Source organism: Sciurus vulgaris (genome assembly GCF_902686455.1).
Source record: "Sciurus vulgaris genome assembly, chromosome: 7".
Lineage (NCBI taxonomy): Eukaryota > Metazoa > Chordata > Mammalia > Rodentia > Sciuridae > Sciurus > Sciurus vulgaris.
The window spans coordinates 142661140-142674804 of NC_136467.1; the positions used below are offsets into that span (position 1 = coordinate 142661140).

Here is a 13665-nt window from a genome sequence, read left to right on the forward strand (position 1 = left end):
TGTGGAGGAGGCAGAATAATGGCAGCAGCAAAATAGCAGGGGAGAAATGAGTGCAGCCTTGTTACCGCATTGTCCCTTCGTCCTGGAGTCCTAGTTTGTGCTTCTGTGGCCTTTGCTTCTTGGTTCCTTTCGTTTCCCAGGGTTTGCCCCTTGGCTGGAGTCTTCATTTTAGCACGTGTTCCTTGGTCTGTGCTGTCTACATGCGACCACCTGGAAAGTGAGGAAGGGGTTCTTTAGATCATCTTCAGGCCTCCCTTTTGATTTGCTGCTTTAAGTACTAATCTTGGGCCAGGGTGTAGCTCAGTGGGAGAGCGCTTGAATTGCATGCATGAGACCTCGTTCCATTCCTAGGACCACATACACCAAAAAAGAAAAAAGGAAAAAGAAAGGAAAAAAGAAAACTTATTCCAGTGTTACCCATCTTGTCAAATTGAGGACAGTGTCTGACAGGATTCCACAGCCATTTGATTTACCTCAGATATTCATAATATGTCTCTTCCTAGTCTTCTCCTTATTAGGAATGAAGTCAACTTCGAATTCCTGTAACCGTTGCAATTCTAACTTCCTTTTAGCCTTGGTGAAAAAAGTCATAACAATTCTTATTTGACCCTTGTAGAATTTTCCATTCAAATACTGAGCCATGCAGAGCTGTTTTTAGCTGCTCTTGTGACTTTGGAGGGCTTAGTCCCACTCTGTGGGACTCCAGCATCTTCAGTCTCTGGAATCAGGCAAAAGCCAAGAATGGGATAGGGCATAAGTTCCCCCCTGCTTTCAGAGTAAGGAAAGGAAGGTTAAGACAAAAGGTCAAATGGAATCAAGGAAAAGGCAGAGTTAGGAATGAGAGGTCACAGATGACAAGATGTGGGGTCCTGAGGGTGGAAACCCCCAGTGTTTGAAGATTGTAGAGCCCAGCACAACCTGAGGCAGGGGCAGCTATACACTGCTTCATTTTTCCCCAGTGTGCATGCAGTATTTTTAGCTTATTCCTTGCTGCTTCCCTAGAATGGAAGCTTCTTTCCTGGCTATACTTCCGGTTTTAATGCGGAGCTCCCAGCACACCTCTGTGTGCGGATGTGCTGGGCGTGAGTTACATACTGACCCCAGCAGCACCTAAGCCAGGCAAAGCCCTGGGCAGTTGGAGCTCCTTGGCCCGACACTTCTGGATGAGAGCAACTTTGTCCTATTTTTGGAAACAGGTACCAAATGAGTAATTGTTTTCAGTATGTGTCACAGTGTGAAAACCAATAAAAGGTACTTCCTTATTATCCACCCCATATTAAAAACTAGATTTCAAAATCTCAGAGAGGCAAAGTTTCCACCGGCTCATAAAATGGAAGAGCTGAATCTGTAACAGAATATAGATCTTTAGGTGAAATCATATTTTAATAAGTATCCTATGTTAATTCTACAAAATAGGGCAATTTCTACACCTAGAAATCTTTTTTTTTTTTTTTTTTTTTTTGGCAGTGCTGAGGATTGAACCCAGGGCCTTGTGTGTGCAAGGCAAGCACTCTACCAACTGAGCTAAATACCCAGCCCTAGAAATCTCTTAACAGTAGCATTATTCTCTTGATACCATAATTTTTTTTTTTTTTTTCTGGTAGTAGGAATTAACCTCAGGGACCCTCAGTCCTTGAACCACACCCCCAGTCCTTTTATTTATTTATTTTTTAAATTTGGATATAGGTTCTCACTAAGTTGCTGAGGCTGGCCTCAAACCTGTGATCCTCCTGCCTCAGCCTCCAGAGTCACTGGGATTACAGGTATGTGCCACTTGCACCCGCTAGAACAAGGTTATTTTTTCAAGGAAAAAACAATATTATTTTTTCAAGGGAAGAACAGAAGGACTAACATGGAAGCTTTATTTAATTGAATCATTTGACCCTCACAGAACACCTCTGAGGGAGGTGGTTATTATTATCCTCTGTTTGCAGATGAGGAAACTGCAATTCCAGAAGGTAAAATTTCTTACTCTGGGTTGGTTTAAACCTTACTTCCTGCTCATTCTAGCTCATTCTAACCTTGCATACCACCTTTCAGAAGTTCCTATTGTTCAGGCAGCTCATTAATCTACTCTTTGAATACCTGTAAAATATTTGAAGCTCTTTCGTTTTCAACTTTTCATTTTCAACTATTTCAAAAGAATTAAGCTTACAAGAATCTGAGTGAGACATGCTTGTTGCTGCATGAGTCTTACTGTAGTACCACTTCAAGGGCCAGAACTAGAGAAAAATAGGCAGTCATATCTCAGTATTCTTGGGGAATGGATTCTAGGACCTGCCTCAGTCACCAAAATCTGTGATTGCTCAAGTGCCTCATATAAAATGTCTTTGTATCTAACCTGTATATATCTTGTATGTTAAAACAACAACAACAACAAGAGAGCTGGGCACATGGCACACACCTGTAATCCCAGTGTCTCGGGAGGCTGAGGAAGGAGGATCGTGACTTCAAAGCCAACCTCAGCACAAGTGAGGCATTACCAACTCAGTGAGACCCTGTCCCTAAATAAAATACAAAATAGGGCTGGGGATGTGGCTCAGTGGTCGAGTGCCCCTGAGTTCAATCCCCAGTACCCTGACCCCCGCCCCCCCAAAAAAAAAAAACAAGAGAGAAAGCAAACAAATGTATTACTTGCACAGGAGTATCACAAGAATGAAAAGTGAGTAGCCAATAATCCAGAGACACTTACAAGTTTATTTACTCTCTTCAGAGGGGACAGGGAAGTGGGAGATGCAGAGTATTTTAGAGGAAGAGTAAGTGATGTACTCGAAGGACAAATTTCATATGGCATCAACGCTAGGTATCTTTCCTGTGAGTTCATCTTCCCTGTTTGATGACATATAGGGAGGAGACTGGTGTCAACTGCTATCCTGGGGGAAGAAATTCCTTTTGTCACATAAGGGAACGTCAGAGCAAACCCCTCTGTGCTTCAGCAGACTCAGGATGGGGAGAAGGTCAGAGCGATCCTTCTGAGGTCGACTCTAGTTCAAGGTACAGGGCATGTTAAAGTGCCATGTTCTGGGGCTTCATGTTTGGGTTTCGACTCCTTTTGTATACATTAAATCATCTTTAGGTGGTTTATAATACTTAATTCAATGTAAAATGCTATGTAAATAGCTGTTAATACCCTATCGCTTAGGGAATAATGACAAGAAAGAAAAGTCTATACACCTTTAGTCTAGACACAATTTTTTTCTGTGTATTTCCCATCGAGTTTGGTCGGGTCCAGGGCTGTGGAACCCACAGCACTGTATATGCTGTATATGTATATGCATATGTATATATGTGTATATGTATATATATGTATGTCCCCAGAATGTTGGTACACAGCACCATGCTGTCTACTCACACTAGCGAGCATTCTCAAACATTCCATCTCGCGTTGTCTCATGCTGACCCACACGCATGCTCAAATGATTCTCTGCTTTAATTTTTAAATTATATATTTAGGCCACAAGTACATCTCCAGTTCTAATACGAGGATGTGGAGTTTATTCTTTCCACTTCTCCAGCAGTGAGAAACCTGGCTTCCACGAAGCTCAGTATATCTGCTTATCCTCAGTCCCACTCTAGATAAGCAGTCTCCCTCCAGGGTCCAGAAGCACCGGCCCCAGGGTGTGCTGATCCCACCTCCCATAACTGCAGCCATGGCCTCTGAGAAGAGAGAAGGAGCTCTGAACCATTTGTGATAGTGTTATAAATCCAATGCTGCCTGACTTCAAGACCGCAGGCAATACGTTGGATCTCCCTAAGCCTCACCAGCTCATCTCTAAAACGGGATGGTAGTTGTGTAAAATGGCACGGTAATTGTGCTACTTCAAAGGGTTGTCGTGAGCACTGAATGATCAGCTTCATGAAATACTGACCAAACACTGGCCGTTATAAGTATCTCTCAATGCTACCTTTCGTTATTGTATTGGTCAGGGAATACAGTACAATATAATATGGAGAAACAAACATCACAGTCAAATTAGGCTAATTAAGAAGGGCATGTGGTGGCATGCACCTGTGATCCCAGCTCCTAGGGAGGCTGAGGCAAGTGGATCTCAAGTTCAAGGCCAGCCTCAGTAACTTTATCAAGATCCTATCTCAAAAAGAAAAGAAAAGAAAAAAAATTTGGGATGAAGCTCAGTGGTACAGCACTTGCTTAGTGTGCCCAAGACCCTAGGTTCAATCCCCAGCACCAACCACATACACACACACACACACACACACACACACACACACACAAAGAGAAACAGACAGAGATAGAGAGACAGAGAGACAGAGAGAGGGCTTAGGACTGGGCGTGTAATCAGTGGTAAAGCACTTGCCTAGCATACACGAGGCCCTGGGTTTGGTCCTCAGTAGGACAAAAAAAGCAATAGAAGGGGCTGGGGATATAGCTCAGTTGGTAGAGTGCCTGCCTTGTAAGCATAAAGCCCTGGGTTCAATCCCCATCAACGCAAAGAAAAAAAAAAAAAAAAAGGCAACAGAAGCAGGGATGCTTAATATAGGAACTATTTTTTTGAAGATGTGGGCAGAGTAGAGAGAAAATAGGGATATTGCAAGACCCAGGGCAGTAATAGCAAACTGTTACCATGTTTGAACGTAGGGATTGGTTGGAAACCATACTGTGGATGGAACACTTAGGGAACTGTGACTTTCAGACTTTGGTCAAAAAATGCAGTTATCTTGATGTGACCAACAACAAAGGAGCCAGAAAGAAGCAGCTGGGCCGCGTGGACAGGCAGAAGGAGCATGCCACGGGGGCCGAGGGAGCACCTGCAATGAAGATGCGCCCCCAATGGCTTTGTGAGCAATAAAGAAGCCGCTTAAAAACTTCTGGAGGGAAAGGAAAAGCAAGGCCGCAGTGTTTCTGGCTTAGGTGTGTCGTCCATGACGATGCTGATGGACGGAATGTGAGAGAAGGGAGGGCGTGGGAAGGGATCCACCACCTCACTGGAAGCGACACACTCTCCTACTTCCCAGTGTTTCTCGGTGGAGCAGATCTGACCCTGAGGCCAACACATTCCTGGACCTCCCAGAAAGGGCACAGGATGGTAAAGGGACGGGATGAGCCAGAGCTAGAACAAAGCTGTCACGTTCAAGTCCAGGTCCGCCTCTTCCTAGCTGGGTGAGCCAGGCAAAGATCAGAGACCAGACACCCAAGTTTCCATATTAGAAAAGTGGGCGTGTCGCCACCCCAGATGCCAGCTATTGTCACTCATACTTCCTGGTTCCCTGTTCTGCCACCCATTCTGCTCCTCAGTGCAGCCCCCACCCTCTATAGAGTCCAAGTGCCTTAAAGGGCCGGCGCCCAGATCTATGTTCACACTCAGAGCTGCTCTGAATGAAGTTTCAGCCTCCTGTTTTCCGCGGCTCTGTGTCTGCTAGACACTGCTCACGGGCAGGAAGGAGAGATGGTTACCTTGTGGCTGACAGTGGTGTCAGAGGAACCCGGGTAGTGACACCATGAGCAGTCATAGGGGCCCTGGGATGTGGCCCTGCAGAGTACTGGACCATAAGTGGTTCCATAAATGGCAGCTATGCAAAAGGGGCTCCTGTTCCCCACTCACCTTGAAAACCCTCTTGGAGTAGTTTTTCTGGGGGAAGAGATGATGTGCTCATTCACCCCTCATTGTTTGGGACGGTATCGTGTGACACAGAATGGCGCACGTGCAATAGACGTTCAGCACATCCACGTAACAGCATCCCGTGGACACTCTGATCTTTAACAGCATAGGCTTCTTGTACCTGTTTTTGTCCTTTTTATACAAGTGGAAATGTACAGCATGTACTCTTTTTTTTTTTCTGACTCTTTTTGGTTAACATCAAATTTAGGAGGTTCATCTTTTTCTGCTGTATCTCATTTATTCATTCTTATTACTGTGCAGAGAGGAAGACCAATATCCGGAAACACTTTTGGTGGTCACAGCTGGTGTGGGGAGGAAGCAGAGGGTGCTACTGGCCTTTTGTGGGTAGAGGTTAGGGATGCCCCCAAATATCCCACAGTGTACCCATGCACAGGACAGACCCTTACAACAGGGCTTTTTTTTTTTAAGTTCTGGGGATTTAACCCAAGGGTGCTTTACCACTGAGTCACATCCCCAGCCCTTTTTATTTTTTATTTTGAAACAGGGTCTCACTAAGTTACTTAGGGTCTCACTAAGTTGCTGAGGCTGGCTTTGAACAGGTGCACACCACCACGCCCAGCACAAGGCATTTTGACCCTCAAATGCCAATGGCACCAAGGTTGAGCAAACCTGATACGTAATAACTGTTGGTGGGTGGTTGGGCCCATGATCAATATGACTGCAGAGAGCATGGAAGTCCATTGCCCTTGATAGATATAGATCCACTTCTGTGAAGCCAATGCCTGGGGATGGACTTGCTGAGTCACAAGGCGCAGATGTGCTCAACTTTGCTAGATGGTGTCATTTTCTCAGAGTTGTACTAATTCACACTTCCCCAGCGGTGTCTGAGCACTCTGGTTGCTCTGCAGCTTCATCGATGTTTTCTGCCTCTCCTTCTTTTTCAGTCCTAAGCCTCCGTGTTCCTCTAGCTCAAGCTTATGAAAGACCAGCTAGTCAATTCAGCAGTATTTGTCGATAGAGTATCCTGTCCCATCATTTGCGAAAGATGGATTATGCACAGGTGTGGCTGCTGTGTACAGTAATTAGAGATGGCATTTGGGGAAGGATAAGTGTAACCAGGGTTCCTCTCATTTAAATAATACTGTGCACCAGCACATTTCTCTATACCCATTTCATCCCATTCTTCCCAGTGCAGTTGGCCCACCACGTCCGTGGTTCTGAAACCAGCAATTCAACCAAACTTCGATTAAAAGCACCCATCCCTCACATATGTACTAAACATGTCCAGACTTTGTTCTTATCACTGTCCCCTAAATAATACAGCATAACACATATTTCCATAGCATTTATACTGTTGTGCATAGGTTATATGCATATGCTACAGCATTTTGTAGAAGGGACTTGAGCATCCGGGAATTTAGTATCCTGGTAGGTTAGGGGTGGTTCCTGGAGCCAATCCCTGTGAAGGCTGAGGGGCAATTCTACCACATATTAGTTTTCCATAGTAAACTGTGCTCTAGGAATTTGAGTACGTGTTTATTAATTACTTGCAAATTGTACCATGCTGTTTACCCCCAAACATTTTTTTTTTTTTTTTTTTTTTTTTTAATTTTATTTTTTTCCTTTTGGTATGTTTCTTAGTTGTAGAAAAGTAGATCATTTGGGACCATGGTTGGGGGGTGGGGCAGGAAACCAAAGACTTTTGGTCTCTGGTCCATTGATTCTCAAACTCCAGGGATCCACAAAATCAGCACTATCTGGGATCAAAATGTAAATCAGCAAGCTGACTGGGAACCTACTGAACTCTTGAGGTAGGACCCTGCAGCTTTGTATTTTAACATCCCCTCCAGACAAGGAGATATGAAGTTAAAGTTCGAAACCACTGATGTGGATCATCCTCACCCCAAGCTTACAGACACACCAAATTAGACTAACTTCTTATAGAAACAAATGTTTTGGTAACACAATTAATGAGCCATTTACCCTCCCAAGGTTAAACAGTTGATTTCCACAGATGAACTCAGTGGTAAGTTTCATCTTAAGATGTGAACCGATGGACTGGGATTGTAGCTCGGTGGAGAGTGCTTGCCTAGCATGTGTGAGGCCCTGGGTTGGTTCCTTAGCACCACATAAAAATAAAAGGTATTGTGTCCACTGACAACTAAAAAAACCCAAATATATATATATATAAATATATATATATATAATATTTATATATATATAAATTTTTTAAAAAGATGTGAATTGGCCATGACTTATTTTTGGTAACTTAGTTTTTATTTTCTAAATCCCTAAAAGTCAGAATCTTAGTTTTTTAAATTTTTAATTGTTAAATGCACACTAGCAGAAGCCTGCTGCTTGCCTGTCTATGCTTCAAGATTTGCCTATTTGAATACTTTGTGTTTTGTGTTTTGCAAGTGTTTGCATAAAATCATTCAGCATCCAGGTTTCCATGGTATCTTCGCTGCATCTAAAGCTGGTGCAGCTCATTCTAGCTCAAGGTGTAATGACATGGTCTACAGTGATCCACTGGACTTGCCCCTTGGGTTTCCCAGCCTGGGCACAGTGGGGCATGCCTGTAATCCCAGTAATTCAAGAGGCAAGGCAGAATTGAAAGTGCAAGGCCAGCCTCAGCAATTTAATGAGACCCTGTCCCAACATGAAAAATAAAAAAGATTGGGGATGTTGCTTGGTGGTAGAGCACCTGGAGTTCAATCCCCAGTACTGCAAAAAATAAATAAATAAGATAGTAAAGCAAAATAAAATATAGCACGTTAAACATTTTCCCCCCTGTGAGATAATTTAAAATAATGCTTTGGGTTCTACAATCTAGATAACAACTTCTTCTGTTGTTAATTAGATGAACGATATAGAAAGTAAAATGATTGGGCCCCAGGAGGAGGATTTTCCCCAGTGAACCAACCCTCTTGGAGGATATCTCCGTTATGGGAGAACTGTCATTCTAATTAAAGAGGAGCTTTAGAAATGCCTTCTTCCTTCTTCTCTTTAGCATCATGATCATCACCATTCAAAACATAAAATAAAAGCAGTATTACCAACCATCTGACCACCTGGTACAGAGTTTCTTAATTGGATGTCCAAAGTAAACGGGACCGCCACCAGTATCCCCTGCTTTCCTACCTATGACTAAGTTCAAAGGAGAAGACAAGTCCCTGAATGTTATAATTATGAATCCCTGAGTCATTTGACCTGCTTCAATAACAAATAAACCAAATGCCCTTCCAAAAGAAAACCCATCAGCACTCCCAAGAATTGACAAGACCTCCCTCCTCTCATTTAGCTGGCCTCTGTTACCAGTTAAACTCAGCCCCTCGATGCTGCCTCAACAAATTTTATCCAAGTCAAACCTTTTTGCTGTGCCCTATTTGCTATAAATTTTAACTTTACCGATCTAGTGTTTCTGCTCAAACCTGTGTCCTTTCAAGTTCTTTCCCAAGTAAAGACTAGTAGTGGACTGAGAATGGAAAAACAAATCCCAGAACAATTATGTGCCTTGGAAGCCGAGGAAGGTTGCAGAAGGAAGTGTGACCAGAAGTCTTACAACGGTTGTCTTTTTGTGTGATTCTCTAACAACAAGATTAAGCATAAGACGTTTCTGTTTTTTTTTTTTTTTTTTTTAATATAACAACAAAGTCTTTTCTACCTCGGTCACTAGTCAGCCTAGTCAGGTTGTGTGCATCCGACTTGGTTTCTCTAGGTCTCATAGAGTCAGGTCCAGCCTACCTCCTGCTCCTTCCTGTGGGAAAGCCAAGAGGCCTGGGGCCCATGGACACTTCTTCCCTTCCTCCTTTGATTATTTTTCTTATTCAATGAAATTCCAAGTCCTCCCTCATTTCAAGTAATGGATACCTTCTTTTTGTTGAAGTTCTGTTCTACCTATTTTCATAATTGGGAAAAAAGTCTTAAATGATGAACAGACTATAAAGACTTCTGAATGTTAAACAAACAAACAACAACAACAACAACAAAAAAAAAACCTTTCTAATAGCTCCAGGGCAAGGTAAATGTGTCTAGCCTGATTAATTAGCTGATTCAGGAATAATTGCTTTCAAAGTGAGGAACAGGCTTGGTTGCTAGGCCTGCAAGCGTCAACTTTGTCCTTGGCTGCAGTAAAAGGCAGGTAGGGAAGGCTGAGCCATCCAGTCTCAGTAGCACAAAAGCTTGGAGTGTCTTTTCTGGATAAGCAGGTTGTACCACCTATCAGGAAGGAAAGATAACAGCAGACATCCTTTAATATGACGTGGTTTTATTAAAAAGTCACCTGTAGGGGGTTTTAGTAACTGTAACCTACGGTGGGCAGATTGGCCCAGACAGGCAGAATCACTAAGGGGAGAAAATAGCTATATTTTTCATTTATAAATAATGCCATTTGAAGTCCTGGATTGAATCCAGCAATAGTATGGAAGTTCCTATTTTGGCCAGGGTCTGTACTTCTTTATATTTTTACTGCCCTTATTAATGTCTATCCCCAAAAGCTTGTATAAATTTGAACCCCTGTGTTACAGACCAGTTGGAAATACTAATATATAGTCTGTTGCCCTAATTCAGTTATGCAGTATCTCTACACTGAATATGTTGTCAAGCTGTAAAAGTTTTAATATTTATTTTAAGCCACAGACTTCACCAAGCAAGATACTGAATTACTCACAGTTGCTTAGAAATAGCAGACATAATAACCTAATATTTAAAAGCATCATTTGGAAAAAAAAGAAGTTGGAGATTGAATTTTCCTTTATCAGGAACATTAGGTAATTTTTTGTTCTACCCTACAAGACATTAAGAACTAAATTGATCTGCTTTGTCCATATAATGGCTGCATTTTCTTTTTCTAATTGGCCTAAAACTCCAGCGTTGGGTTGCAAATCGTTTGTTTGTGGTGGGTGTGAGAAGACTGCAGCAAAGAAAAAAAAAAAAAAATGTATAGACCAGAAAATAAAACATGTATACAATGAATGCTGGGAGAATGAGAACAAAAGTGATAGGCATCTAGGCTGACCCATAACTTGGCTCTTGTGAATACTGCGGCAGTGAACATGGGTATGCAGTGAATACTGCGTAGAAAGAAAACAAAACTGCAGTGAGTTCAGGATATAGTATTTCATTCAGTTTGTGTCTGGGGTGCCTAGAGTCATGGGCAGTAGTTGCATTGATTTTCTTAACCAGGGTGAAAGCAGGAAATCAGTGTGTGGTCCTAGGATGCCATCAACAGCAGGGAACAGACTTTCCAAAAGGAAGAAGCAGCTGTGCATTCAAGGACATTCTTCAGGGGCTGGGGTAGAGGCCCAGTTTCCAATAGGAGTTAATGCTGTGGGCTAGCGGTTCTGAGTTGTTAAGTTTAGACAAAATAGGGAACATGGGCAAGGTGGTAATTTGGTGTTTTAAAAGTCATTTAAAGAGCATGTTAAATAAGAAGCTTTACTCTTTATTTCGTTACAACATAAGTCATGGAAAAGTGAGACACTCCCAAACTCTTTGGCCAAAATACAATTTACATATGGGAAAAGACATGCATTTCCTACCTTTGGTAAAACACTCTATAAGACGCTTCTCTGCGCATTCTGGATGGTTAAAACCCAAACGCCCTTTGATCCCGTATCTGAACCACACTGGTGGCCAGGATTCAAGTTCCTGTCTGCAAGCCTTCCGGTCTCATCCACACCAGGGGATGTCGCTCGGGACTTGTTCATCTGACCTCCACGTTGTGCAACAAACACCAGGGGCGGATGCTGGAAGCCAGGGGAGAGGGGCTCGCTTCAAAGCCGCGGGCCCAGAGCCCCTGCAGTTCCAGATGCCCGGGGACTGGAATTCCTCCCCCTGGAAGCTGCTGTTTTGGAAAAGAGCGGGGCGGGGCCGGAGCGCTGACAGTGCAGCGGGGACGGGGGAGGTTCCCTTTTATTTCAGGTTTCGACACTTGAGTCAGGTTTCGTGACACTTGAGCGTCCCGGGGAGCAGAGGCTGCGCGGTGTCCCGTGGGCGGTGCGGGAGCCGCCGAGGGACCGGGCTGTGCCGCTCTGCCCCGAGCAAGAGGGGGCGAGCTCGGCAGCCCGCGGGATGATTTGCAGGAAGCTGTGCGCCTGCCCGAGCTCATCGCAACTTTGCGGGTCACTGTGCTAACACCCCGAACCGGTAACGACAAGAGGGGTCACGGGAAGAAGCTCGGGAAATGAAAGGAGAGAGATCCGAGAAACGAAATCCCGGGGGCGGCGGGGAGAGTTGCCAGAGTTTTCGCAAAGCAGCTCGCAGACGCACACGGCGAGGCAGAGGGAGGAGGAAAAGGCTGGGCTTCGGCAACCTGCTCCTGGGATTCAGACAAAGGAGGCTGGAAAGAGGCGGGATCGGTTTCTGATAGCAGCTCCGGGAGAGAAGCAGCAGCTGGATGAAACTGAGTTAATCCTCAGCGTATCCTTCCCAGCAGGAATGACTGGACTATGTGCCGCAATAGGAACTCGGGAGAAAAAGTAAGTTTGGGGAAGGAGTTACAGATTCTGGCGCACGTTGACATCTCTCCCCTCCTTGAGGTATGCCTTCATCCCTGCGGTACCTCTTCATAGTTTCTGTCTCTACTGTAACCATCTTTATCGTGTTCTATGTGTTCACTTTTGGGGGAGATCAAAGCTACCAGAAGCTAAATAGCTCAGACACTTTAATGCTGACTCAAGTTTGCACATCCTTTGTCAACGGGAAAACTCCTTTCCTGTGGAGAAACAAACTAACGATCTATGAGAAGTCTTCTTGCAGGGAATACTTGACCCAAAGTCACTACATCACAGCCCCTTTATCTCAAGAAGAAGTGGAGTTCCCTTTGGCCTATATAATGGTCATCCATCACAATTTTGAAACCTTCGCCAGGCTCTTCAGGGCTATCTTCATGCCCCAAAATATCTACTGTATCCATGTGGATGAAAAGGCCACAGTTGAATTTAAAGATGCAGTGGAACAATTACTGAGCTGCTTCCCAAATGCCTTTCTGGCTTCTAAGATGGAACCAGTGGTCTATGGTGGGATTTCCAGGCTCCAGGCGGATCTGAACTGCATGAAGGACCTGGTGAACTCCGAGGTCCCCTGGAAGTACGTCCTCAACACCTGTGGGCAAGATTTCCCCCTGAAAACCAACAAGGAAATAGTTCAGTATCTGAAAGGATTTAAAGGGAAGAACATTACCCCAGGGGTGCTGCCCCCAGCTCATGCGATTGGTCGGACCAAGTATGTCCACCGGGAGCATCTGGGCAAGGAGCTTTCCTATGTGATTAGAACGACAGCGCTGAAACCACCCCCTCCCCACAATCTCACCATTTACTTTGGCTCTGCCTATGTGGCTCTGTCAAGAGAATTTGCCAACTTTGTTCTCCATGACCCAAGGGCTGTTGATTTGCTCCAGTGGTCCAAAGACACTTTCAGTCCTGATGAACATTACTGGGTGACACTCAATAGGATTCCAGGTAGGTGCAATTCCATATTTCACATAAAAGGGTGTACAGGTGGCCCTCTTTATCTACAGGTTCCCATCTCTGGATTCAACCAATGTTGCATGGAAAATAATTAGAAAAAAAATTGAGTCTGTACTGAGCATATACAGACTTTTTCTTGTGATCGTCTAAACAATACGGTAAAACAACACTTTGCATAGCATTTACATTTTGTAGGCATTTAAATTATCTAGAGATGATTTAGAGTACATAGGAGGATGCGCATTGGTTACATGCAAATACTCCGCCATTTTGTAGAAAGGACTTTAGCATCTGCAGATTCTGTTATTGAAGGGGACTCTGGAGCCAGTCCCCCAGGGAAACTGAGGTGTGACTATATTTGAGAGGGCTTTTGAAGAGCCTGCCATTTTTTGTTGGGAAATACAAAATGAAAAAATTGAAATATACAGTTCTTGCCTTAGTCCTTTCTAAATACAGAATGATATTCTTTGTGAGCTCATTCAAGGATTCTTGCACTACCAAATAATACTCTTCTGTGGTATCACTTTGCAGTTTATCATGCTCTTTTGCACGCATCACTTGTTAAATCTTTCCCACAATAGGTATTTCTGTTCTCAGTCCACCTGCTGCACTTTCTT

At 43.8% G+C, this 13665-nt stretch overlaps 1 protein-coding gene and 2 long non-coding RNA genes across 6 annotated transcripts in view; 2 read left to right on the forward strand and 1 right to left on the reverse strand.

Moving 5' to 3' along the window:
- Nucleotides 1-11248, reverse strand: part of LOC306666732 — a 39734-nt gene extending 28486 nt beyond the window's left edge. Inside the window, exons 1-2 of the long non-coding RNA XR_013765384.1 lie at nt 11120-11248; nt 66-210 (exon numbers count right to left, since the gene is read on the reverse strand). This is a non-coding gene — a long non-coding RNA (uncharacterized lncRNA). The remainder of the gene's footprint in view (nt 1-65; nt 211-11119) is intronic.
- GCNT2 (glucosaminyl (N-acetyl) transferase 2 (I blood group)) overlaps nt 1-13665 on the forward strand; it is a 106749-nt gene that overhangs the window by 40053 nt on the left and 53031 nt on the right. Inside the window, exon 1 of one of the 4 annotated variants that reach the window (XM_079148960.1) lies at nt 7917-13039. The exons of the other annotated variants lie outside the window; for them this stretch is intronic. Coding sequence (XP_079005086.1) covers nt 12121-13039 — 919 coding nt within the window. The 5' untranslated portion in view covers nt 7917-12120. Of the gene's footprint in view, nt 1-7916; nt 13040-13665 lie in introns of those variants that run through there. 4 annotated transcript variants of the gene reach the window in all.
- LOC306666733 lies at nt 1819-7223 on the forward strand. The gene is made up of 2 exons (XR_013765385.1): nt 1819-4349; nt 4454-7223. It is a non-coding gene; the product is annotated as an uncharacterized lncRNA (long non-coding RNA).